This window comes from Bombina bombina, chromosome 2 (genome assembly GCF_027579735.1).
Source record: "Bombina bombina isolate aBomBom1 chromosome 2, aBomBom1.pri, whole genome shotgun sequence".
In the NCBI taxonomy this organism is placed as follows: domain Eukaryota; kingdom Metazoa; phylum Chordata; class Amphibia; order Anura; family Bombinatoridae; genus Bombina; species Bombina bombina.
In genome coordinates this window covers 993,100,912-993,127,965 of record NC_069500.1, presented here as the reverse complement: position 1 = coordinate 993,127,965, position 27,054 = coordinate 993,100,912, and the positions used below count along the sequence as shown (strand labels likewise).

The window sequence follows — 27,054 nt, the reverse complement described above, 5'->3', positions numbered from 1 at the left end:
AACCCCCGCTTGGGTTGGATGAAGATCTTGGAGCCAGGACGGATCGGTGATACCTGGATGGTGAAGACAAGGTAGGAAGATCTTCAGGGGATTAGTGTTAGGTTTATTTAAGGGGGGTTTGGGTTAGATTAGGGGTATGTGGGTGGTGGGTTGTAATGTTGGGGGGGGGGTATTGTATGTTTTTTTTTACAGGCAAAAGAGCTGAACTTCTTGGGGCATGCCCCGCAAAGGGCCCTGTTCAGGGCTGGTAAGGTAAAAGAGCTTGTAACTTTTTTAATTTAGAATAGGGTAGGGAATTTTTTATTTTGGGGGGCTTTGTTATTTTATTAGGGGGCTTAGAGTAGGTGTAATTAGTTTAAAATTGTTGTAATATTTTTATTATGTTTGTAAATATTTTTTTATTTTCTGTAACTTAGTTCTTTTTTATTTTTTGTACTTTAGCTAGTTTATTTAATTGTATTTATTTGTAGGAATTGTGTTTAATTAATTTATTGATAGTGTAGTGTTAGGTTAATTGTAGGTAATTGTAGGTAGTTTATTTAATTATTTTATTGATAGGGTAGTGTTAGGTTTAATTATATCTTAGGTTAGGATTTATTTTACAGGTAAATTTGTTATTATTTTAACTAGGTAGCTATTAAATAGTTCTTAACTATTTAATAGCTATTGTACCTGGTTAAAATAATTACAAAGTTGCCTGTAAAATAAATATTAATCCTAAAATAGCTATAATATAATTATAATTTATATTGTAGCTATATTAGGATTTATTTTACAGGTAAGTATTTAGCTTTAAATAGGAATCATTTATTTAATAAGAGTTAATTTATTTCGTTAGATGTAAATTATATTTAACTTAGGGGGGTGTTAGTGTTAGGGTTAGACTTAGCTTTAGGGGTTAATCCATTTATTAGAATAGCGGTGAGCTCCGCTCGGCAGATTAGGGGTTAATAAGTGTAGGCAGGTGTCGGCGACGTTGAGGGGGGCAGATTAGGGGTTAATAAATATAATATAGGGGTCGGCGATGTTAGGGCAGCAGATTAGGGGTACATAGGGATAACGTAGGTTGCGGCGGTTTACGGAGCGGCAGATTAGGGGTTAAAAAAAATTTGCAGGGGTCAGCGATAGCGGGGGCGGCAGATTAGGGGTTAATAAGTGTAAGGTTAGGGGTGTTTAGACTCGGGGTACATGTTAGGGTGTTAGGTGCAGACGTAGGAAGTGTTTCCCCATAGGAAACAATGGGGCTGCGTTAGGAGCTGAACGCTGCTTTTTGGCAGGTGTTAGGTTTTTTTTCAGCTCAAACAGCCCCATTGTTTCCTATGGGAGAATCGTGCACGAGCACGTTTTTGAGGCCGGCCGCGTCCGTAAGCAACTCTGGTATCGAGAGTTGCATTTGCGGTAAAAATGCTCTACGCTCCTTTTTTGGAGCCTAACGCAGCATTTGATTAAACTCTCGATACCAGAGTTAAATTTATGGTGCGGCCAGAAAAAAGCCCGCGGAGCGTTAACAGCCCTTTTACCGCCGAACTCCAAATCTAGGCCATAGAGTGATATGTTAATTATGAAGTAGATGTATTTATTATCTGAAAATTTACAAATTATAGGGAGTCATGACAAGTTGCTCCTACTAAATGCACGTAATTGGAGGGCAAATTGCCTCATTTTCTTTGTAGACAGAAGGATAAGAGCAACTTATAACAGTACAATATCAATAGCGAGTGAATACCGCTTATTTGTCCACCTAAAATAAGGGTGGACGGTAGCTAGATAAATATAGCTATAGCTATGGGGGGGGGGGGGCGATATAGTGTTTAACATCAAATCAACGCCTCTGAAAGTTGAAGTGGGGGGGAGGGGGCAAAACCAGGACAGAACCCTTTAAACTAGGAAACTCAACCCATGAGTCGCTGCAAGCTGCTTAACTATGACCAACTCAGACTTATGTTAGAGGCTATTTATCAACAGTCGTACCCATAGTATATATACATATAGTATTACAGCATAGACACATCATACATATGAGATATATGCAAAATTAATGTTACCCCCCGGGTACGGGCCCTATACCCAAAGCTGGCTGTGTTATATTAATGAAGAGGCAGTCCCTAGTGATACATATAAGGATGCCACAATACCATTGGTGCTAATGTCTCTACGTATGTACCAAATTACATGACTATATAAACAGTTGCAAGAGAGGTACAGCTACGGTACCTTGACTGTATCTATAATGAGGGTTTAAAATACCAAGTGTGGTCAACCATTTGTTAGGTTCTGGATATATGAGAGAAAACAGTTTCCTATTCAGAAAATGCAGGAATTACCCATTCATAACATTAACTATAAATTACTTCTTGGTAGCACATTAAGGGAAGAGATCAATGAGGGGGAGGGGGAGGGCGGAACCGACTAGGATACAGGGATAATAAAGACCATAGGGCAAATGATCTTGATAGTTACAGGAGCTCTAATCTAACGCCAGGAACATGGTCATACATACAAGTTGACCCACATATCATACCATATATCTTAACCAAGTGCTATTGTAAAGGGAGGGGTCATAGTTACGTAGAAGGCAATTGAGTCTTAATCCAACACGAAGTACAAGCAAATTAGCCTTCAATAAGATTAAGAAGAGTAGCTCTCAACAACATTATGTGGAGGGGGAAGGCATCAGTAAATATGGAGTAAAGGGGACTTCTGGGTGAGTCCCTCTCCTAGGAAAGTGCCAGCTATAGGCGATGTGGGAAAAGGGAATGTGGGTATGACCCGCAGGCAACCAGTACCGGCGGGAAAGGGAGGAGAGGGGCCCAACAGAAACAGATGATTTGTACTAGTATTACACCTTTTCAAGGAGTTATTTGCATAATAATACCCATAGACTGCGAGTAATAACTATACATGTCATGATCCAAAAGACATTATAAATGTGAAAAGCTATGTATCACCCACGTAGAAGCTTATAACAAACCATAACTGAGATATAAAGTATTTAACAGTGAATGAGGTGGATTATAATGTGTTTTGCCCTTATACATCTATGGGGTTGGTATAACTATACCAAATATAAAATGCAAACAAATGTGTAATAAACATAAACATGAAACCTAAATAGATTAGTATATAATAGACAAGAAGCTGGGGTGAATGTCTGTGCCTACATTGCCAGTGCATGCTAAAAACAGTCCTAGGTAAGACATGTTAATATCTATCTAAAGAGAAATTCTCTCCATAGTGCTTGTATATGTGAGCATTTGGGCTCTCTTACTCAAAAACATAGTTCTGTAATCCCATCTCTAGCATTCTAAAGGCCTGTGAAAAAGGGTTATGCGTCTGTATCAGTGTGAATAAGCACATATCTATATATCTCACATATAAGCAATAATAAAAACTGGATCTATACAACATAACATTTAGGACCAAAAATATGCTAGGCAAGCTATGCAGACATAAATCATGTATTCAATATATTAGAGATCATTTGTGAGAAAATATGAAATCATATAGTCCATGTGAAGCTATGTAACCCATGGGATGATGAGGGGTAACTGTGATTAATGACTGAAAGGTCCACACAATATCTCAGTCACTATGTTTAAAATAAAAAAATATAATCGTTAGGGAAACAGTGTCATAGGGGCGTAACTCCAAAAGAAAACAAAGTGCCCTAAAAAAAATATCACCCAATGCCCGTCTTGAGGCAACATATAAACAGTGGTGATACAGACAGGGCTGATCAGTGTAAATGCTGCAGTAAACCCAGTGACGACATTAACCTGAAAAAGTCCCAGATTATCAGGTCCCAGTGGCTGTATGCTTTGCAAGGAAAGTCTGATGTAAGAAAGGCTTCAGACTCATTCAAAGAGACCTCCTGAGTCAACGGAGAAAGATATTCTTCTTTCCCCAGCTGATCCTCTAATATAATATTTCCTGAGGGCTGAATCATATCGGAAGAGTAGGCCGAAGTATCAGGTGGAGGCTCATGATCAATATCTGTCCCATGTTCCTCGTAGTAGTTTTTGACTGGACTGGGATCAGACCTCAGCTCCTGTATTAGATCGTTGTACTGGAACTCTAATGTGGCAATTAAATTGCGTATCGCTGTGCTTATGTATACTTCCATATTTAGTGACATAAAAGGTAGGCTGGATGTTTCTTACCCCAGTATATCAAGGAAGGATTATGTCTAGGCTGTGTGATGTTCCAGTAAGTGAGCAGAGTGCTGAATAGTAGGGCTCACATAACATGTAGCGAAGCGCCAAGAATCCAAGATGGCGACTCGCGCCACTGCTGAGCGGTCATCTCAGCGAGACAATTCCCTCTGTAGTGCTCTAATGTTAGTAGAATATACCTAGTAAGATATACCTAGTAATGCGACCCTCAGAATGCAGCCAGACTTCTACTGAAATGCTGTAGGTACTAGCGGTCAGCCGGTGCTAGCCCTAAGATCCCAAGCACCTCAGCAACTGTGTCCACGGCGTCCATAGCTGGTAGATAGTGGTTGCAGATAATGAATTTACCCTTGCCTATTAGCAAATCTTAGTATTTGTGGGTGACTTCTGATCTTTTAGATGGGGGAAATGTCTAATTTGAAGTCCTTAGACAGAGAGCCCCCCACTTGTACGTCTGCCCGGCTCGGCAGTCGGCTCCGCCCCCAACAAGAACATTTTAATATTTAATATTGTGGTTTACTGTGTATGTGCTGTAAATGTTCTTTACATGGGGGGAAATGTGATATTCCTATATATATATATTACAAACAATTCATCATAAATATAAATTTTCTTCTATGTGAAGAACAATGGATTGTAAAATATTCATAACTACTTCCGGGTTAGCACTGTAGGTTTAACTCCTGTCGGGTTATCACACATTTTGCACTCTCTATTGAAGTCTATGGGGAGAAGAAGTTAGTGCAGTTACAATATCAGAATTTCTGAAGTGAATGCATGTTGGCTTTCGCTCATGTGCAAACATTTTACTTTTAACTTGTAATATGCACGCTAACCGTGTATTAAAAGTGGTGGTGTTTGTGAACGAAAGTGCTAAAACTTGTAATCTGGCCCATAATGCATTTAAGCACAATTCAATTTTGACTAATATGTCCTTTTAAATATATTTTTTGTGGTATGAAATGTACACTTTTAGAATTTCATATCTGTCTTTAAAAGTTATAGGAATAGTGTACTTATGTGTTAACTCATTTGTGTATTAGCTTAGAGCTGGCAAACATTTAACAGAGTACAATAGATTATGTGACCTCATATTTCTCTCAAGTGCCTCATATTTTTCTCAAGTGCATGATGCGGTCCCCGTTCATCTTGGGGGTAAAAGGTATCTGCAAAATGTGTTATCAGTGCCAGCTTTTTGTGTGTGTATGTGTTCATGTGCTCGCTTGTGTGTAGTGTGTAGTGTGTTTGTGTGTGTAGCCTATGTGTGTGTTTGTGTGTAGCATGTGTGTGCATGTGTGCGTGCTTATAGTTGTGTGTAGCCTGTGTGTGCATATGTGCGTGCTTGTGTCTAACCTGTGTGTGTAGTGTGTGTTTGTGTGTAGCATTATTATTATTATTATCAGGTATTTGTAGAGCGCCAACAGGTTCTGCAGCGCTATGAACATAGGTGGTATATAAAAACAATTACAGGGATCAAATGGGTAGAGGGTCCTGCCGAGAGTTGCACTGTTGTAGTCGGTTCTTATGAAGGTGGACTACAAACAGCTTGGCTCATAGGCTTACATGCTATGGGGTTTAAGGGGATAGCAGTGGAGATAGGAAGAGTAGTGTAGGTTGTATGCGTCCCTGAATAGTAGAGTCTTCAGGGAGCACTTGAAGCTTTTAAAACTAGGGGAGAGTCTTGTGTAGCTAGGCAGAGAGTTGTGAGCCAGTCTGGAGAAATCTTGTAAACGGGAATGTGAGAAGGTAACAAGAGAGGAGGAGAGTAGGAGATCATGAGCGGAGTGAAGGGGACGGGAGGGAGAGTATCTGGAGTCTGAAATGTAGGGGGGAGCAATGCAATTGAGGGCTTTGTGTGTCAGAGTGAGAATTTTGTGTTTAATCCTGGAGGCAAGAGGAAGCCAGTGAAGGGATTGGCAGAGAGGTGCGGCAGATGAAGAGCGATGTGTAAGGAAGATGAGCCTGGCAGAGGCATTCATTATGGATTGTAAAAAGGAGATAGGTTGAGGCTAGGGAGACCAGAGAGGATGGAGTTGCAATAGTCGAGGCAGAAAAGGATGAGAGAGTGGATTAAAATCTTAGTTGTGTCTTGTGTAAGGAAATGTCTAATTTTAGCGATGTTTTTAAGGTGGAAGCGGCAAGCTTTAGCCAAGGACTGAATGTGAGGAGTGAAAGAAAGATCTGAGTCAAGTGTGACCCAAAGACATCGGGCATGTGAGGTTGGGGTAATGATGGAGTTATCAACAGTTATAGAGACATGGGGGGTGGAAATTTTGGAAGAAGGGTGCAAAATAAGGAGCTCAGTTTTTGGAGAGATTTAGCTTGAGGTAGTGAGAGGACATCCAAGATAAGATATGAGAGAGACAGTTAGTGACACGGGATAGCAAGGAAGGATATAGTTCTGGTGCAGAGGTGTAGATTTGGGTATCATCAGCATACAACTGATAATGAAACCCATGGGACTTTATTAAGGAACCTAGTGAGGACTTGTAGATTGAGAAGAGAAGGGGACCAAGGACAGAGCCTTGTGGTACCCCAACATAAAGAGGTAACAGGGCAGAGAATGCCCCAAAGAAGGCTACACTAAAGGTATGGTTAGACAGATAGGAAGAGAACCAAGGGAGAGCTGTTTCGCAGATGCCAAAGGATTGGAGGGTATGGAGCAAAAGAGGGTGGTCGACAGTATCAAAGACTGCAGACCGATCAAGGAGGATAAGTAGAGAGAAGTGGCCTTTGGATTTTGCTGTAAGTAGTCTCTGTTAAGTGAAGGGGCGAAATCCAGATTGCAGTGGATCAAGGAGGGATTTTAATGTAAAGAAATGGGATAGACGTGCATATACTAGCTTTTCAAGAAGCTTTAGGGTAAGAGGTAGTAGGGAAATAGGGCAGTAGTTGGATCGGGAAGTTGGCTCGAGAGAAGGTTTTTTGAGGATAGGTGTGACTAATGCATGTTTAAGAGATGTGGGGACTATACCAGTGCTGAGGGAGTGGTTGAAGATGTGTGTGAGTATAGGGGTAAGGGTAGAGAGGGAGTGGAGTAGTTGTCAGGGGATGGGGTCTAGGGGACAGGTAGTGAGGTGAGAGGATAGTATAAGGGCAGAAACTTCTTCCTCTGTATCAGGGGCAAAAGAGCTAAATTTATGGCTATGTGGGTTTTGGATGATTGTGAGCTTTTGAGGGGGTGGGAGACCGGTAGTATGTTGAGAGCTGATTTCATTTCTGATGGAGTCGATTTTGTTGTTAAAGTAGCTTGCAAAATCTTGAACTGAGAGAAAAGTTGTGGCGTGATGTGGGGGTGGGCGGAGAAGAGTATTGAATGTGGAGAACATATGTTTTGGGCTTGAAGAAAGAGTAGCGATAAGAGTAGAGAAGTAATGTTGCTTATATAGATTAAGGGCAGAATAGTAAGAGTTCAAGATGAACTTATAGTGAAGAAAGTCAGCAGAACTCCGATATTTCCTCCAGTGTCACTCAGCAGTATGGGAACATCTGTGTAGGTACCGTGTCAGAAGAGCATGCCAGGGCTGAGGATGAGTGTATGTTTTTCGAGCTATGGTATGTGGGGCCAGATTATCAAGGACCGATGTAAGGGTGGAGTTATAGTGGCATATAGATTTATCAGGACAGGAAAAGGAGGGGATGGAAGACAGAAGAGGTTTGAGAGAGCTAGCGAGCTGTTGCTGATCTAATGACTTGATATTTCTGTGAAGTTTAGTGCGAGGGGTAGATGCAGGGAGAGTTGTAGGGAATGAGCTGATGTTACAAGTGAGGAGATGGTGGTCAGAAAGAGGAAAAATGTGAGTTTGGGAAGTTTGAGAAAGTGCATCGATAACTGAAAATCACATCAAGGGAGTGACCATCTTTGTGAGTGGGAGAGTCAGGGATATCTGAGGAAAAGAATTAAGGTAGCCAGGCGGCAAAGGGATCTAGAAATAGAGTTGCGGAGCCAGGGGGGCGGTATATGACTGCAACGCATAAAGAGAGGGGAGAGAATAAGCAAATCATGTGTGTTTCGAAATGAAGAAAATGTGAGGGAAGAGAAGGGCTGTATTTGTTGAAAGGTACAACGAGAGGTAAGTAAAATACCAACACCAACTCCTTGTCTATTGTCAGACCTAGGAGTGTGGCTGAAGTGGACAACCCCATGTGACAGTGCAGCAGAGGAAGCAGTGTCTGAAGGAGAGAGCCAGGTTTCTGTGACAGCCAGAAGATTGAGAGAGTGGAATATAAAGAGGTCATGGATAGAAGTGAGCTTGTTGCAAACAGAGCGAGAGTTCCAAAGTGCGCAAGTGAAGGGGGTGGTGGCTTTAGATGCAAGAGGAATGAGATTAAGGTTACCAGAGTTTTGTTTTTGAAGTCTATTGAAGGGCACACTTCAGGGTGTGCAGGGCAAGGAAGTTGTGGGGGACCAGGATTAGGGGAGATGTCGCCAGCAGCTAGTATGGGATGTGTGTATTTGTGTGTAGTGTGTGTAGCCTGTGTGTTTGTGTGTAGCATGCGTGTGTTTGCTTGATTATGTGTGTATATGTATCTATAGCTTATGTTTGGACAACACCTTTAAAGAAAATAGGAAAATCTTCCTTTTAAGTCATCAACCATTACATTCAGTAGCAGCTAAGAAAAAGAGATGCAAAATAATTATGATTTAAAGCCAGAGTGTGTGAAGCTGGCATCCACCCAGCATCAGAACTGCTCTGTCCAGGAGTCCATTTGACACTTCACAAAATAGAAGCAGTTGGCTGTAACCTTAGGAAGTGCCAGTAAGTAGCAGGTGGCAATCACTGTCGACTTGACTTCTTATGAGGGTACTGATGTAAGAACTTCAGGTTTCCTGGTACCACACATATGAAAAAATACAATTTTTAAACTGAACAGATCCCACAAAGGTACTAATGATCTAAAGTTAATAATCATTTTCTAATTTCATATTTCATTTTGCAAATTTTGGCATTAATGTCTGGATTTGTGTGTGTGTGTGTGTGTGTATACATGTAAATGTGTGTGTGTTTAAATGTGTGAGGGTATATGTATGTGTGAGTGTGTGTTTGTTTATGTGTGTTTAAATGTATGAGGGTATATATTTGTGTGAGCGTGTGTTTACATGTGCATGTGTATATTTGGGCGTGTGTGTGTTTAAATGTGTGAAGGTATATATATATGTGTATGTCTTTTTTTCACCTTGGTGTCCCAATAAATTGTGACTATGAAGATTTGGTGAGTGCTGCTGTCTTATTGCACTGTGATTGTATCTTTGAAGGGATGGTATGGAGCCTTTGACAGATTTGCACCACTTGAAGATATATTGGCCCCTAGTTATCAAGCCGTCAACCTCAAATACGCTGGAATTCCGCAGCGTATTTGTGGCGAGGCTGATTTGCCTTAGTTATCAAGCCCTAGATACCGGCAAAAGTAGAATTTAGTGACGTAAGCTTCGATCCGCCGGACTCAGTCCGACACAGATCGATTCTTACGTCACTACAGATGTTCCGCACACAAGTGCGGCACAATCTGACTACTTTTGCTAGTTTTCAAAAAACTAGCAGGTACGCTCGGCACTTTTCCGGCCCAGCGTACCTGGTTTTCAAACCGCCGCCCTGGAGGTGGCGGATCCCATAGGAATCAATGGGAGTCAGACCATAGCGAAAGTTCAAGTTCGCTGCTGCCTGACATCCCATTGATTCCTATGGGAAGTGTGTACACCTAACACCCTAACATATACCCCGAGTCTAAGCACCCCTAATCTGTCCCCCCCTACACCGCCGCCACCTATATTAAACATTTTAACCCCTAAACCGCCGCTCCCGGACCCCGCCGCAACTCTAAGAAATCTGTTAACCCCTAAACCGCCGCTCCCGGCCCCCGCCGCCACCTACATGATACCTATTAACCCCTATCCTGCCCCCCTATACCGCCGCCACCCCTAATAAATGTATTAACCCCTATCCTGCCACTCCCAGACCCCGCAGCAACGAAATAAATAGTTTAACCCCTAAACCGCCGCTCCCGGATCCCGCCGCCACCTATATTAAACTTATTAACCCCTAATCTGCCCCCCCTACACCGTCACCACCTATAATATTTTTATTAACCCCTATCCTGCCCCCCTATACCGCCGCAACCTATAATAAAATTATTAACCCCTAAAGCTAAGTCTAACCCTAACACCCCCCTAAATTAAATCTAATTTAAATCTAAATAAATTAACTCTTATTAACTAAATTATTCCTATTTAAAGCTAAATACTTACCTGTAAAATAAACCCTAAACTAGCTACAATATAACTAATAGTTACATTATAGCTATTTTAGGATTTATTTTTATTTTACAGGCAACTTTCAATTTATTTTAACTAGGTACAATAGCTATTAAATAGTTATTAACTATTTAATAGCTACCTAGCTAAAATAAAGAGAAATTTACCTGTAAAATAAAAACTAACCTAAGTTACAATTACACCTAACACTACACTATCATTAAATAAATGAATCCTATTTAAAACTAAATACTTACCTGTAAAATAAACCCTAAGATAGCTACAATGTAATTAATAATTACATTGTAGCTATTTTAGGATTTATATTTATTTTACAGGTAACTTTGTATTTATTTTAACTAGGTACAATAGCTATTAAATAGTTATTAACTATTTAATAACTACTTAGCTAAAAGAAATACAAAATTACCAGTAAAATAAATCCTAACCTAAGTTACAATTAAACTAACACTACGCTATCATTAAATAAATTAAATAAATTAAATACAAATACCTACAAAGAAATACAAATAAATACACTAACTAAAGTACAAAAAATAAAAAAAGAACTGTTACAAAAAATAAAAAAATAATTTACAAACATTATAAAAATATTACAACAATTTTAAGCTAATTACACCTACTCTAAGCCCCCTAATAAAATAACAAAGCCCCCCAAAATAAAACAATTCCCTACCCTATTCTACATTAAAAAAATACCAGCTCTATTACCTTATCAGCCCTTAAAAGGGCCTTTTGCGGGGCATGCCCCAAAGAACACAGCTCTTTTGCCTGTAAAATAAAAATACACCCCCCCAACATTAAAACCCACCACCCACATACCCCTACTCTAACCCAAACCCCCCTTAAATAAACCTAACACTACCCCCTGAAGATCTTCCTACCTTGAGTCGTCTTCACTCATCCAAGCTGAATTCTTCATCCAATCCGGGCAATGTCTTCATCCAAGCGTGGCGCTGAAGAGGTCCATCATCCGGCTGAAGTCTTCATCCAAGCGGGGGCTGAAGAGGTCCATCATCCGGCTGAAGTCTTCATCCAAGCGGGGACTGAAGAGGTCCATCATCCGGCTGAAGTCTTCATCCAAGCGGGGGCTGAAGAGGTCCATCATCCGGCTGAAGTCTTCTATCAAGCGGCATCTTCAATCTTCTTTCTTCCGGCTCCATCTTCATCCCGCCGACGCGGAACATCCTTCCTCCACGATGAACTCCCGACGAATGACGGTTCCTTTAAGGGACGTCATCCAAGATGGCGTCCCTCGAATTCCGATTGGCTGATAGGATTCTATCAGCCAATCGGAATTAAGGTAGGAATAATCAACCAATCAGATTGAGCTCGCATTCTATTGGCTGATTGGAACAGCCAATAGAATTCGAGCTCAATCTGATTGGCTGATTGGATCAGCCAATCGGATTGAACTTGAATCTGATTGGCTGATGGAATCAGCCAATCAGATTATTCCTACCTTAATTCCGATTGGCTGATAGAATCCTATCAGCCAATCGGAATTTGAGGGACGCCATCTTGGATGACGTTCCTTAAAGGAACCGTGATTCGTTGGGAGTTCGTCGTGGAGGAAGGATGTTCCGCGTTGGTGGGATGAAGATGGAGCCGGAAGAAAGAAGATTGAAGATGCCGCTTGATAGAAGACTTCAGCCGGATGATGGACCTCTTCAGCCCCCGCTTGGATGAAGACTTCAGCCGGATGATGGACCTCTTCAGCCCCCGCTTGGATGAAGACTTCAGCCGGATGATGGACCTCTTCAGCCCCCGCTTGGATGAAGACTTCAGCCGGATGATGGACCTCTTCAGCCCCCGCTTGGATGAAGACTTCAGCCGGATGATGGACCTCTTCAGCGCCACGCTTGGATGAAGACATCGCCCGGATTGGATGAAGAATTCGGCTCGGCTGAGTGAAGACGACTCAAGGTAGGAAGATCTTCAGGGGGGTAGTGTTAGGTTTATTTAAGGGGGGTTTGGGTTAGAGTAGGGGTATGTGGGTGGTGGGTTTTAATGTTGGGGGGGTGTATTTTTATTTTACAGGCAAAAGAGCTGTTTTCTTTGGAGCATGCCCCGCAAAAGGCCCTTTAAAGGGCTGGTAAGGTAATAGAGCTGTTATCTTTTTAATGTAGAATAGGGTAGGGAATTTTTTTATTTTGGGGGGCTTTGTTATTTTATTAGGGGGCTTAGAGTAAGTGTAATTATCTTAAAATTGTTGTAATATTTTTATAATATTTGTAAATTATTTTTTTATTTTTTGTAACTTAGTTCTTTTTTATTTTTTGTACTTTAGTTGGTGTATTTATTTGTATTTATTTGTAGGTATTTAATTTATTTAATTTATTTAATGATAGTGTAGTGTTAGGTTTAATTGTAACTTAGGTTAGGATTTATTTTACTGGTAATTTTGTATTTCTTTTAGCTAGGTAGTTATTAAATAGTTATTAACTATTTAATAGCTATTGTACCTAGTTAAAATAAATACAAAGTTACCTGTAAAATAAATATAAACCCTAAAATAGCTACAATGTAATTATTAATTACATTGTAGCGATCTTAGGGTTTATTTTACAGGTAAGTATTTAGTTTTAAATTGGATTCATTTATTTAATGATAGTGTAGTGTTAGGTGTAATTGTAACTTAGGTTAGTTTTTATTTTACAGGTAAATTTCTCTTTATTTTAGCTAGGTAGTTATGAAATAGTTAATAACTATTTAATAGCTATTCTACCTAGTTAAAATAAATTGAAAGTTGCCTGTAAAATAAATATAAATCCTAACGGTTAGATTTAGAGTTCTGCGGCCAAAGGGGTGCGTTAGCTACGCGTGCTTTTTTTCTCCCGCACCTTTTAAATACCGCTGGTATTTAGAGTTCACAGAATGGCTGCGTTAGGCTCCAAAAAGGGAGCGTACAGGCATATTTACCGCCACTGCAACTCTAGATACCAGCGTTGCTTACGGACGCGGCCAGCTTCAAAAACGTGCTTGTGCACGATTCCCCCATAGGAAACAATGGGGCTGTTTGAGCTGAAAAAAAACCTAACACCTGCAAAAAAACAGCGTTCAGCTCCTAACGCAGCTACATTGTTTCCTATGGGGAAACACTTCCTAAGTCTGCACCTAACACCCTAACATGAATCCCGAGTCTAAACACCCCTAACCTTAGACTTATTAACCCCTAATCTGCCGCCCCCGCTATCGCTGACCCCTGCATATTATTATTAACCCCTAATCTGCCGCTCCGTACACCACCGCAACCTACATTATAGCTATGTTCCCCTAATCTGCTGCCCCTAACACCGCCGACCCCTATATTATATTTATTAACCCCTAATCTGCCCCCCACAATGTCGCCGCCATCTACCTACAATAATTAACCCCTAATCTGCCCACCGCACCTCACCGCTATTATAATAAAGTTATTAAGCCCTAATCTGCCTCACTCCCGCCTCAATAACCCTATAATAAATAGTATTAACCCCTAATCTGCCCTCCCTAACATCGCCGACACCTAACTTCAAGTATTAACCCCTAATCTGCCGATCGGAGCTCACCGCTACTCTAATAAATTTTTTAACCCCTAAAGCTAATTCTAACCCTAACCCTAACACCCCCCTAAGTTAAATATAATTTTATTCTAACGAAATAAATTAACTCTTATTAAATAAATTATTCCTATTTAAATCTAAATACTTACCTGTAAAATAAACCCTAATATAGCTACAATATAAATTATAATTATATTGTAGCTATTTTAGGATTAATATTTATTTTACAGGCAACTTTGTAATTATATTAACCAGGTACAATAGCTATTAAATAGTTAATAACTATTTAATAGTTACCTAGTTAAAATAATTACAAAATTACCTGTAAAATAAATCCTAACCTGTTACAATTAAACCTAACACTACACTATCAATAAATTAATTAAATAAAATACCTACAATTATCTACAATTAAACCTAACACTACACTATCAATAAATTAATTAAATACAATACCTACAATTATCTACAATTAAACCTAACACTACACTATCAATAAATTAATTAAATACAATACCTACAAATAAATACAATGAAATAAACTAACTAAAGTACAAAAAATAAAAAAGAACTAAGTTACAAAAAATAAAAAAATATTTACAAACATTAGAAAAATATTACAACAATTTTAAACTAATTACACCTACTCTAAGCCCCCTAATAAAATAACAAAGCCCCCCAAAATAAAAAAATGCCCTACCCTATTCTAAATTAAAAAAGTTCAAAGCTCTTTTACCCAATCAGCCAATCAGAATATTCCTACCTTAATCAGCCAATCAGATAAAAAATCTATAAGCAGAAATATGCCATATATTTTAGATAAACTAACTATTTTTGCATCTTCTATTTGTATATCTTTAATGCAGATATTACCATGTTGTATTGAAACTGCAATGCTGCAATACCACAATCAATAAAGTAAGAGACAACAGATATGGGGCTCCATTTATGAATGATTGACAGCCCCTGCTAGCGGCTGATTGTCTGCAAGTGAACAGGGGGCAGCATTCCACAAGCATTTTACTAGAAATGCTTGTGCAATGATAAATGCTGACAGCATATGCTGTCGGCATTTAGCAATGTCGTGCGGACATGATTCACTGTAGCAAATCATGTCCGCTCTCCATTAAATACATTTACCCCATAGGCTTTAAAATAGGTGATAAAGTATTTTTTATTTTTTTATTTGAATATTGTGATCTTTTGCATGTGCAAATATTAATTTTTATAAAAATTAATGTTATTACTAAGGGAATGTAAAGTTATTTTGTTAATAGTTTATTTTTAGCTGGTACATTTTTCTTCTATTTTTAGTTAGTTTAAACACAATCGGCTAGATTACGAGTCTTGCGTTAGCCTTAAAAAGCAGCGTTGAGAGGTCCCAACGCTGCTTTTTAACGCCCGCTGGTATTACGAGTCTGGCAGGTACAGGTGTACCACTCACTTTTATTACCGCAAATCCCCTTACGTCAATTGTATATCCTATCTTTTTAATGGGATTTGCCTAATGCTGGTATTACGAGTCTTGGAAGAAGTGAGCGGTAGACCTTCTCCTGTCAAGACTCCTACCGCATTTAAAAGTCAGTAGTTAAGAGTTTTATGGGGTAACGCTGTAACATAAAACTCTTAACTAAAGTGCTAAAAAGTACACTAACACCCATAAACTACCTATTAACCCCTAAACCAAGCCCCCCCCCCCCACATCGCAAACACTTAAATAAAGTTTTTAACCCCTAATCTGCTAACCGGACATCGCCGCCACTTTAATAAATATATTAACCCCTAAAGCACTGCACTCCCGCCTCGCAAACACTAGTTAAATATTATTAACCCCTAATCTGCCGTCCCTAACATCGCCGACACCTACCTACTTTTATTAACCCATAATCTGCCGCCCGCAACGTCGCCGCTACTATATTAAATTTATTAACCCCTAAACCTAAGTCTAACCCTAAGTCTAATCCCCCCTAACTTAAATATAATTTAAATAAAATGAAATAAAATTACTACAATTAAATAAATTATTCCTATTTAAAACTAAATACTTACCTATAAAATAAACCCTAAGATAGCTACAATATAACTAATAGTTACATTGTATCTAGCTTAGGATTTATTTTTATTTTACAGGCAACTTTGTATTTAGTTTAACTAGGTACAATAGTTATTAAATAGTTATTAACTATTTAATAACTACCTAGCTAAAATAAATACAAAAGTACCTGTAAAATAAATCATTAACTAAATTACAATTACACCTACCTAACACTACACTATCATTAAATTAATTACCTAAATTACCTACAATTAATTACAATTAAATAAAATAAACTAAAGTACGGAAACCCCCCCACTAAATTACAGAAAAAAATTATTACAAGAATTTTAAACTAATTACACCTAATCTAATCCCCCTAATAAAATAAAAAAAGCCCCCCAAAATAAAAAAATCCCTACCCTATACTAAATTACAAATAGCCCTTAAAAGGGCCTTTTGCGGGGCATTGCCCCAAAGTAATCAGCTCTTTTACCTGTAAAAAAAAGTACAATACCCCCCCAACATTAAAACCCACCATCCACACACCCAACTCTACTCTAAAACCCACCCAATCCCCCCTTAATAAAACCTAACACTAACCCCTTGAAGATCACCCTACCGTGAGACGTCTTAACCCAGCCGGGCACAATTGGTCCTCCAGAGGGGCAGAAGTCTTCATCCGATACGGGCAGAAGAGGACCTCCAGATGGCCAGAAGTCTTCATCCAGGCGGCATCTTCTATATTCATCCATCTGGAGCGGAGCGGGTCCATCTTGAAGCCAGCCAACGCGGAGCATCCATCCAGACCGACGACTACACGACGAATGACGGTTCCTTTAAATGACGTCATCCAAGATGGCGTCCCTTGAATTCCGATTGGCTGATAGGATTCTATCAGCCAATCGGAATTAAGGTAGGAAAAATCCTATTGGCTGATGCAATCAACCAATAGGATTGAAGTTCAATCCTATTGGCTGATCCAATCAGCCAATAGGATTGAGCTCGCATTCTATTGGCTGTTCCAATCAGCCAATAGAATGCGAGCTCAAAAAAACCTGTAATACCAGCGTTACTTTAGGTGAGTGGTGAGCAGGTAACCCCTGTTACCACAAAACTCGTAATCTCGGTGAATGCGATTCAGCTGTTGTGGTAAATTTCTTTTAAAAGTTTTTACTAATTTTCCACAATAAATAAATACATCAATAAATAAAAAAATAAAAAAATGATACTAGCATTATAAGTCCCAAAATATAAAAGACCAAATACAATTATGTTAATCATCTACCAGAGAATAAGAGAATACATATATGGGATTACATTTGTATTTAGGGGCCAAATTATCAAGCTCCGAATGGAGCTTGATGCCCCTGTTTCCGCAGTTATGAAGCAGCGGTCTAAAGGCCGCTGCTCCATAACTTGTCCACCTGATTTGAGGCTGCAAACATCAATCCGCCCGATCCTATATGATCGGGCTGATTGATACCCCATTGGCCGTGAATCTGCAGGGGGCGGCATTGCACAAGCAGTTCACAAGAACTGGTTGTGCAATGATAAACGCAGACAGCGTATGCTGTCTGCTTTTATCGATGTGCGGCGGACATGATACGCTAGATCGTATCATGTCCGCTTGCACTTTTTTAAATTGGCCACTTAGCCACAGAATGAGGGGAAAAAATACACACAATAAACATCTCTCTCCATTCGATTTAATTTGTTATCATCATTTTAAATGTTTGTAGCAACCCCCAAAGAGTTTCATTTATATACAAATAAAAATACTGAATACAAAGTATAGTTCTTTATTTTATATACAGTATATATATAGAAATTTATACCTTATCATGTGTACAAAGTACAATGATACAATATTTTTAAGAGACAGGGCAAAATTTATCAAACAAATACAGGATGAATTAAGGGGCCCTATTCCTGTGAGAACATACAATCTAGAAGAGTAGGAGAGTAAGAAACAGTAAGTGGGGAATGCAAGGGTGAGATGATTTTAGTACAGAGTTAGATGATGGCAATTATTAGGTAAGTGGAATTAATTTGTTATTGAGTTGGGTGGTAAGCTTCCTTGAACAAAAATGTCTTTAGTGAGTGTTTAATGGAGGACAAATTAGGGGAAAATCAGACAGTGCGAGGACGTGCATTCCAGTGGGTTGATACTGCACAAAAGAAGTCCTGCAGTCTAACATGGGAGGAGGTGATGGTAGAAGGTGCAAGGAGTAGATCATTTTTTGACCTTAGTGGGCAGGCTGGAGTAAATTTGTTGATTAGTGAGGACAGGTAAGGGGGCGGCATTAGTAAGGGCTTTGTAGGTCAGGGTGAGAATTATGAATGTTATTTTGCTGTGAATCTGGAGCCAGTGAAGGCACTCAGCAACATAAGCAGCAGATACAGAGCTGTGGGAAAGGTGAATTAGCCTGGTAGAGGCATTTAGGATGGATTGAAGGTGGGAGAGGTAGGAGAGAGGAAGGCCAGTTAGTAGGTTATTACAGTAGTAGAATCAAGAAATTACCAGGGAGTGAATTAGTTGCTTAGTGGTGACAGCACTTTTGGAGATACATGAGATACACTCCTGTATTAACCTTTGTTTTGTTTAGTATGCTTTTTGTATACATTGTTTTCATACAATACATAATAATGGTGTACCCTTATGCATGTACCCAGTGCTACAGAATTTGGCAGCAATTTGCAAATTAATGATGATAAAGTAATGTTAGTCACCATAGGTTGTTCTATTTTTTCAAAATATAAAATCTACTAAAATGTTCATCGATTAGCAAGAGCAGTCCCTGTTTTTAAGTGCGTCTATGGAAATGTGATACTGAACAATGAATTTAGCAAGCATTTTAGTAATAATCTAGCATAATTTAACATTTTAAATTCCATTTGTCAGGTTTAGAAAATTCAACTAGTATAGTGGTTTACAACTTCCAGTCAGGGAACAAGAATACATTAAAATTCATTGCTGTTCATTCTGTCCCTATTAGGCTCTACAGGGAGCGGAGAACATAGGATAATAGATGGAATTAATCTGTGCATCTTTAGCCATGTTTTTCTTTGTTGCTTTCTGTTACAGTTGAATACTAAGGTCTGCATGCACAGAAGACTTTTGTGGACAAATGTTATAGAGACTAATGAACAGGCCAGTGGTTAATTATGCAGATGAGTCAATCTAGCTTTCATTTGTCGAGATACCAATACAGTCAATAGTTGTTGTTTTTTTGTTTTGTTTTTTTAAAACAGAATATTACACTATTTTTACCTGTATAGTGTTTTCAGTTTCAAGATAGACACACCAGTATGCTAACTGCTATTTGCAGTATTTTCTGATTACGAAGGACCATAAACCCGTATTTTTATCAATAAACCTTTTATAAACGTATTTTCCTCATTATTAAACAGCTCCATTTTATTATGGAAGTCATCCAAAAGTTTTATGTACATGCTCAATTTGCATTTGATGTAACAATTTCACTTAGCAGTTTTACTTTCCATAAATGAACCAAAACACATAATAAACACGTGTGCGTGAAGTGGTAGCTATTTCGTAAAAAGAGACTAGATAGATAGATACGCACTTTTGTTAATACCAAGGTTTTTACCTAAACATGAACATTCCAATATTATTTCTACCAATTAATTATCATAGCTACATGAATCCAAATTTTAAAGTTGTGAAAAAATGTGCATTGTTGCTACCGTTGTTTTGATAGGCGACATGATTTAGTTTTGGTTTTAGTTAATGTGTACATTCACAGCGATACACATGTATTCATTGACTGTAACCTGAGATAAGTTAAACTGCCTTAAAATCCAATTTGATGAAATTGCTATTTTTCAACTATATATTAGTTGCATAATTTATTAGCAAAAACTATACGCTATTTTGACCTTATCATATTAAGCAGTACAATTAGGTATATATATATATATGTTCTCTTGTTATGATATAAAGAGATTACATAAACCCAACATCAAAGATCATTACAATCACTGTCATCCAGAGTTTTAGTCCGATGTCAAGTCATGTTATTGTTTGTTGCTTTTTTTTATCATGTTATGTTTCTAACACAAACATTAATTTCTCAGTTGTATTGTTGACTAAGTTGTCTATAGTCCAGTTTATCTATATATTGTCTTTGTGGTTTGTGTTGGTATGTTTTGGTGCTATGTTATGTTGTGTCTCTAGGGTTTACCAAGCTTCCCCACAATGGCCGCTCTCCATAGTAATCAGATCCTCACCGTAAAGGTTTGTGTATGACAGGTGATTGTATTCAGTCAAGTTTCCAAGGGTGTAAGACATGAACATTTGGTGAATGGGCATGGCTGGCTAAAATAAATGGGGAAAACCCCCCAATAAAAACTGTACAGTTAACAAGAAGGCAAATACATATATACATTTTTTATATTCTATTGATTCAATCATAATAGTATATGGTAACATATTCTCCAGTTCTGCCTCAAGAACCACATGTCTCATAATGCTGTTTGGAAATTCTGACTGAATGTGAAGCACTGCTGGTACTTTGTAATGGGAACCCTTGCATTTGAAGAATATACTTTTGATAAAATAAATCTGTTAAAACAAGATCTATTTTATGTACAGTTTTATTAAATTAAATTATCTGAAACATAGTGATTGGCCAGACATTTCACATGGCACTGCAAAGTGATATTTTTTATATTTAGTTTTATTAATTATTGTTATTCTTCAACAAGGTTCCACACCAGGCAAAGATTACCGGTGTGTAAACCGCTTGATATTTTATATCTAATGCTTATGTCTTTATTTCTTTCTTGGGGCCTTCTGATGTCTATGCTTCAATTTTCTCATCTCTGAACTTCAACCTTTGACCTCATCTCACTGATCAGATGGTGTTTCCTAAGATCAATCATGGCTTTCTCTCTGCTGATCAGCAGCTCATTAAGCGCCGTCTGATTAAGGTAGTGTTTGCTCTTTTAAGAGGGATTTTTTTTCCCATGAGTTTTTTTTTAAATATTTTTTATGAAATAAAAACATTTATTTTCTACAAAATAGATTTTTAAACCCTTTATGTTTCTTCTAGAGATGAAACACTTTTTGTGTCATAGTACATATATATATATGGCATTAAAAAAATATCAGTACATATTTTGATGAAAAAGGTGTAATATGCACATAAACTATATCCAACGTTTTAATCTCCTGAGTAGAAGTAAACACTGATGTGAGATTTCTTAAAATACTGTCTTTCCTTGCAGCCAATTCTTTGCATTCTAAGGCTGGCCTGCTGTATTAAATCACTGTAAAATGCATGCTCTCAATCTATTATGAATCTATCGCTAAATTGTTCTACAAAATATAAAGGTTGGCTGTCAGTTAACCTTTGGCTTTTTTTTTTCAGAATATACCCAGTTGGGTAAAAAAAGTGCAAAATATTTGGCAAGATATCTTAAAAAGGCATTAAAGACTTGTTGCTTTGGTCTACAAATGGTGCCTGTCCCACAGTCCCAAGAGATGCCGTAAACAAATTCTGTAAACTGCAAAATAGTAGGTGGTTTCGGCAATTTGCAGCATTTTGAAAAAAGAGCTCACAGATAAGGATTGTCGAATGTGGTTAAAGTGCAATTTGTTTGGTGGAATATCCAGTAAAATTCATTTTTTGAATGTTACTTTTGTTATCAAATATTCATAGGGGCCGATTTAAGAAGCAGCGTATGCTGCTGTTTCCTCGCGAGCCTTCAGGCTCACCGGAAACTTAAGTTAAGAATCAGCGGTCTTAAGATCGCTGCTCCTTAACTCGTCCGCTACCTCTGAGGTGGTGGACAGCAATCATCCCGATCAGATACGATCAGGATGACTGACACCCCCTGCTAGCGCCCGCACATTAATAAATCGGACCCATAGTGTTATCAAATATCCACATTCGAAATTTCAAATGTAGCATTCGATTTACAAATACTATTCAGAAGTTCAATAGTTCATGTGTAAGGGAATTCCAATTTGTGTTTCTAATTTTTCTGTTTTGAATATTGAATAATTCATTTATTAAATTTAAAGAGAGCATTAGAGATGCTATTCGAAATATATTGATTTGAATTTTTCAAATTTGAATATTGCATCATTCGAATCAAATTATTAGAAAAATTTGAATCTAATATTACATTGAAAGAAAACATTAGACATTTTAAACAAATCAACGAATGTGTTTAAATTTGTTACAGTTTTCGAATGTTGCAAAACATTCACCCTTCCCTACTCACAGAATTTGCTTGTAGACCTCTCAAGGGAGTGTGGGACAAAAGCAAGAGTTATTTTATGTTTTTTTAACTGTACCCCAGCAAATTATTATTTTCTCACCAAGTAGATAATATATTGAAATTATATCACTTTACAGAGAAGTAGGTTGTTTAATATTAATGTTTATACAGCCTCACATTTTCCACAAGATTTGCAATAGCCTTATAACTGATACACATGGACAATCACACAAACAATCACATACAAACACACGTTTATGCACACACTAACACAAGCACAGACACGCACATACTCACACACACACGCTCTCTCACACACACAGACATACATACATGCAAAAGCATGCATGCAAATGTGCATGCACATGCGCACACACACACAAAAGTTATACTGAATAATCTAATTTCCTTTTTTTTTTTAAAGGGTGATCAAGGACAAGCAGGGCCCCCAGGCCCACCAGGTCCTCCGGGTCCTCCTGGCCCCAGAGGACCTCCAGGGGACACAGGAAAAGATGGCCCTAGAGGATTATCTGGGGTACCTGTAAGTTCAGCATTGTCTTTGGCCTTGTGAGTGTGTCATATCTGTAATTTTAAATATTCTTTAATACAGATCCGAAGTTCATTATATGGAATTTAGAATCCTGACCCTCCTGCATGTTACACAGAGATTGTTTGATATGTACTGGAGCTCATTTTTATCTGTCTATAATTGGCCACAGCAAAATAAATAGGATAAAAACCACTCACTTCCCTGTCCCAAAAAGAAAGTATTGACAAATGTATAGAGCCAGAAAATAGGTTATTTTTGGCGTACACACTGAGACCTGCTCGAAATTGTTCTAACTTTGATATGACGCATATGATAACTACAACATTCTCAAATTGAGCCGTGTGAGAATGATTTTTGATAAATATATGACTACACAAGGTAACTGCTCTTTCCCAGTTTGATCAATTTGGGCTATAAAGTAATTAAAAATAACAGCAGATATATAAACCATTTGTTCATGTATATTGTGTAAGGCAAAATTTCAGTTCAGCAGTAACACCTAAAAGGTGCATGTAATAAAAGCAATGTTAAAGGGACATGAAACCCACATTTTTTCTTTCATGATTTAGGTGAATATACAATTTTAAACAACTTTCCAGTTTATTTCTTTTATCAAATTTGCTTCATTCTCTTGGTATGCTTTGTTGAAGGAGCAGCAATGCACTACTGGTTGCTGTCTAAACACATGGGTGAGCCAATGACAATCGGTATATATATGCAGCCACCAATCAGCAGTTAGAACCTAGGTTCTTTGCTGATCCTGAAATTTCCTAGATAAACCTTTCAGCAAAGGATAACAAGAGAAGGAAGCAAATTAAATAATAGAAGTAAAATGGAAAGTTGTTTAAAATTGTATTCTCTATTTGAATCATGGAAGAAAAAATGTGGGTTTCATGTCCCTTTAAGATATAAAAACAAAAAAGGAAAGAAAGAAAACAGGCTGTTTTTATACATATGTTATAGATAAGTATTTTTGTATCTTTTATGTGGCCCTAATGAATATTGTTTAATGAAGGGCTGCCATGCACAAAGTTTTATGTACTGTGTAAAATTGTGGTGTATTTAAACAGATCATTATAATGTTTGTTCATTCTGCACAAGTGGCTTAAGACCTCACAAATAGCTATTTCTTAGATTTGTAGCCATTTTAATAATTGGTCTATTAAATTTAAAGGGACCTAAAATCTAATAAAACTTTTGTCAGGCAGAGTTGCCAACTATTTCTTGACTAGCTAGAATTGTGCAAATGTATTTTGATCAATGAATATATTGAACTAACTTGATTACTTTTTTTAAGGGGGAGACAGGAAAACCAGGGGAACAAGGCTTGATGGTGAGTACATGGTTAAGTAATTTGTTCTATATGTATAGTTAGAAAACAAAAATTAAAGTATTTAATACATATGCACAACCAACACTTAAAGGGGCATTTGATACCATCCATATGAGATGAGCATTTAAACTTTTTTTTTTTAGCTAATTTTTTTTAGTAAAAGACGTGTAAATGTTATAAATTAAAACTAATACAGCATTATTAGTTGTATACCTCTTAATACTCATTGGCTGATAGGTAGTTCTTATTAATGCTCACTGGCTGATAGGTTGTTCCTGTTAATACTCAATCGCTAATAATTAATTGTGTTCATTGTACCTAGCAACCGATGAGCATTCGTAGGAATCACCATTATTACTGTATCAGTTTAAATTTTCTTCTCATTTATTCAGGCAAAATTACTCAATATGTTTGAATGCAGCTTTTTCATTTTGGTGACAGAATGTTCTTTTAACACTTTAAAATAATGTGATTGCTAGCTAAACCTTCTTTTTAACAACTGAACTGAACTCAGTTCAAATTTAAGACATTATATAAGATAAAATATGTCCATATTGTATTATGTAATAGTGATCTTCTGATATAAATTTAGTGTATATGTTTTACACAACCCGTAACTACCCTTTAAAAAAATGTTAAATACATAAAGAAAGAATCTTCTTCTATCTAAAGATTTTCTTCATAAATGTATTTTTGTAGCTTTTTTCTAGTAGACAGTAAGATGTTTTTATTGATATCTATGAGTCATCTTTTTTTAGCTAAATAAAAACATAACAGTTTGCTTGACAGGAGACTCTTTATGCCTTGTTTTAACAAAGGAGTTTTATATACAGTAAAAATGCATTGTATTAGACTTCAAGTGTCCACACAGTTGCACAGCCATGTTCCTGTCTCCTCCAGGGAAAAATGCATAACTATAATCTAGAAATATGTCTGACTATGGCAAACATAGCAATAATTCATGTCACAAAATGCCTCCTCGGCTTTTCTATAATGCATTTTCCTTCACCCTCTTGAAATACCTCAGAGTTTTTCAATTCAAACTTTTAAGAGTCTATAATTGTTTTAGACTCCTACCATGCCTTGACATTTCTAAGTCAATATGACTTTCTCTCTTTGTTATCAACTTCCACTTTTTCCCTTGGCAAAGCAATATATCTCAAAAAATCTATAGTGATATTCCTGCACCTCTTATACAGAAATGCCACTAGTATTTGCTAAACGTATTTATCAAGAGCTAACAACACAAGTTGCCAAATTTTTTGAGACAGAGATTAAAGAAAATTAATGGAAGTGTTTAAAAAAGCTTTCATTTTTATGCACCAAAAATGATCTTTGGGCTTCAATAAACCATTCTCTTGCTCACACTCTGTGCAGTCTTTATTAATGTTCTTTTTTTTTCTTTTCCTGACACTCTAAAGGGATAACCATGTTGGTTATATTACAATTGTAAAATAATTCACCTTTTTAGATACATTTCCAACTTGATTCACGTCATCAAATGAGTTTCCACCAACTGAAAATGATTTATCTAATAATATAAATGTCTTACAATTTAAAAGTTATTCATTTTATCATAAAAATTGTCCCGCTTGTGATCAATTAGCTATCTAATTGACTTGCACCTTCTTTTCTCTTAAAGAGACATGAAACCCCAAAAAATGTATTTTGTGATTCAGATACAGCATACAATTTTAAACAACTTCCCAATTTACTTCTACTATCTAATTTGCTTTGTTCTCTTGGTATCCTTTGTTGAAATGACACCTAGGCAGGTTCAGGAGCTGGGTGCTAGATGCTGATTGGTGGATGCCTCTTTTAATTGGTTTACCAATATGTTCAGCTAGCTCCCAGTAGTGCCTAATAAAGGATAACAAGAGAATGAATAAAAAATGATAATAGAATTAATTGTAAAATAGATTACAATGATATGCTCTGTCCGAATCATGTAAGAAAAAAGGGGGTTTCATGTTCCTTTAAATAACTCCCTCTTAGTTGTTTTCAGGCTTTTCATTTTTTATATTCTTCTTCATATCTTAGAAAAACAGGAACTTAGAACTTTACACCACAACACTGATTTTCTTAGTTGAATTACTTTTTGAGATACATTTATTATTTATGCCATGCAGTAGTACAAAGTGACTATTTTATTAAGATGTGAGCACTGCAACAGATCAGAATACAAGGCTTGCTATTACTATGAAACTTTGGCCCGCATTATAGAAAAATAAAACTTTACCTCATTAATCAATCCCAATATTCCATTATGCCATAATATATCACAAAAATCCTTTTATGGACGCCAGTTAAAGTTTTTTAAAATACCATTTCTCATTCAGCATATGTTGATCACTTTGTATTTTATTACATTCCCTGATAATTTTATAACATTTATTATTTGCTAGATTACAAGTTGTGTGTTAACTGTTGCGCGCAAGCAAAAACTGGTTTATAGAAACTTTTTGCATGTGTCGGAAATAGCGTGCGTATTACGAGTTGGAAGTAAAACATTCGCTCAAGCAAAATAAAATTTTTAACTTGTGTCAGGATTGTGCTATTTCAGAGCTCTGGTTAACTTTTACGCGAGACGAAAAAGTTGCACATAAAACATTAAAAATTACTTTTAATAGTACAGTTACTCTTATAATAGCCCTATCTAATAAAAATAATTTTAAAAAATTGCAATAAAAAGTTATAAGGGCTCAAATATATGAGGTCTAAGAAGGGCTGCAGAGGTCTTTAACATATAGATACATGCATACATACACATGTCTAAATATGTGTATGTATGTTTTTGTGTGTATGTATATATATATATATATATATATATATATATATATATATATATATATATATACAGGGAGTGCAGAATTATTAGGCAAATTAGTATTTT

The 27,054-nt window shown here is 37.2% G+C and overlaps 1 protein-coding gene across 1 annotated transcript in view; it reads left to right on the top strand.

Annotated features, from left to right (window-relative positions):
- Positions 1-27,054, top strand: part of COL25A1 (collagen type XXV alpha 1 chain) — a 220,349-nt gene that overhangs the window by 26,198 nt on the left and 167,097 nt on the right. The window contains exons 4-6 of the mRNA XM_053700184.1: positions 20,911-20,982; positions 22,703-22,819; positions 24,126-24,161. Coding sequence (XP_053556159.1) covers positions 20,911-20,982; positions 22,703-22,819; positions 24,126-24,161 — 225 coding nt within the window. The remainder of the gene's footprint in view (positions 1-20,910; positions 20,983-22,702; positions 22,820-24,125; positions 24,162-27,054) is intronic.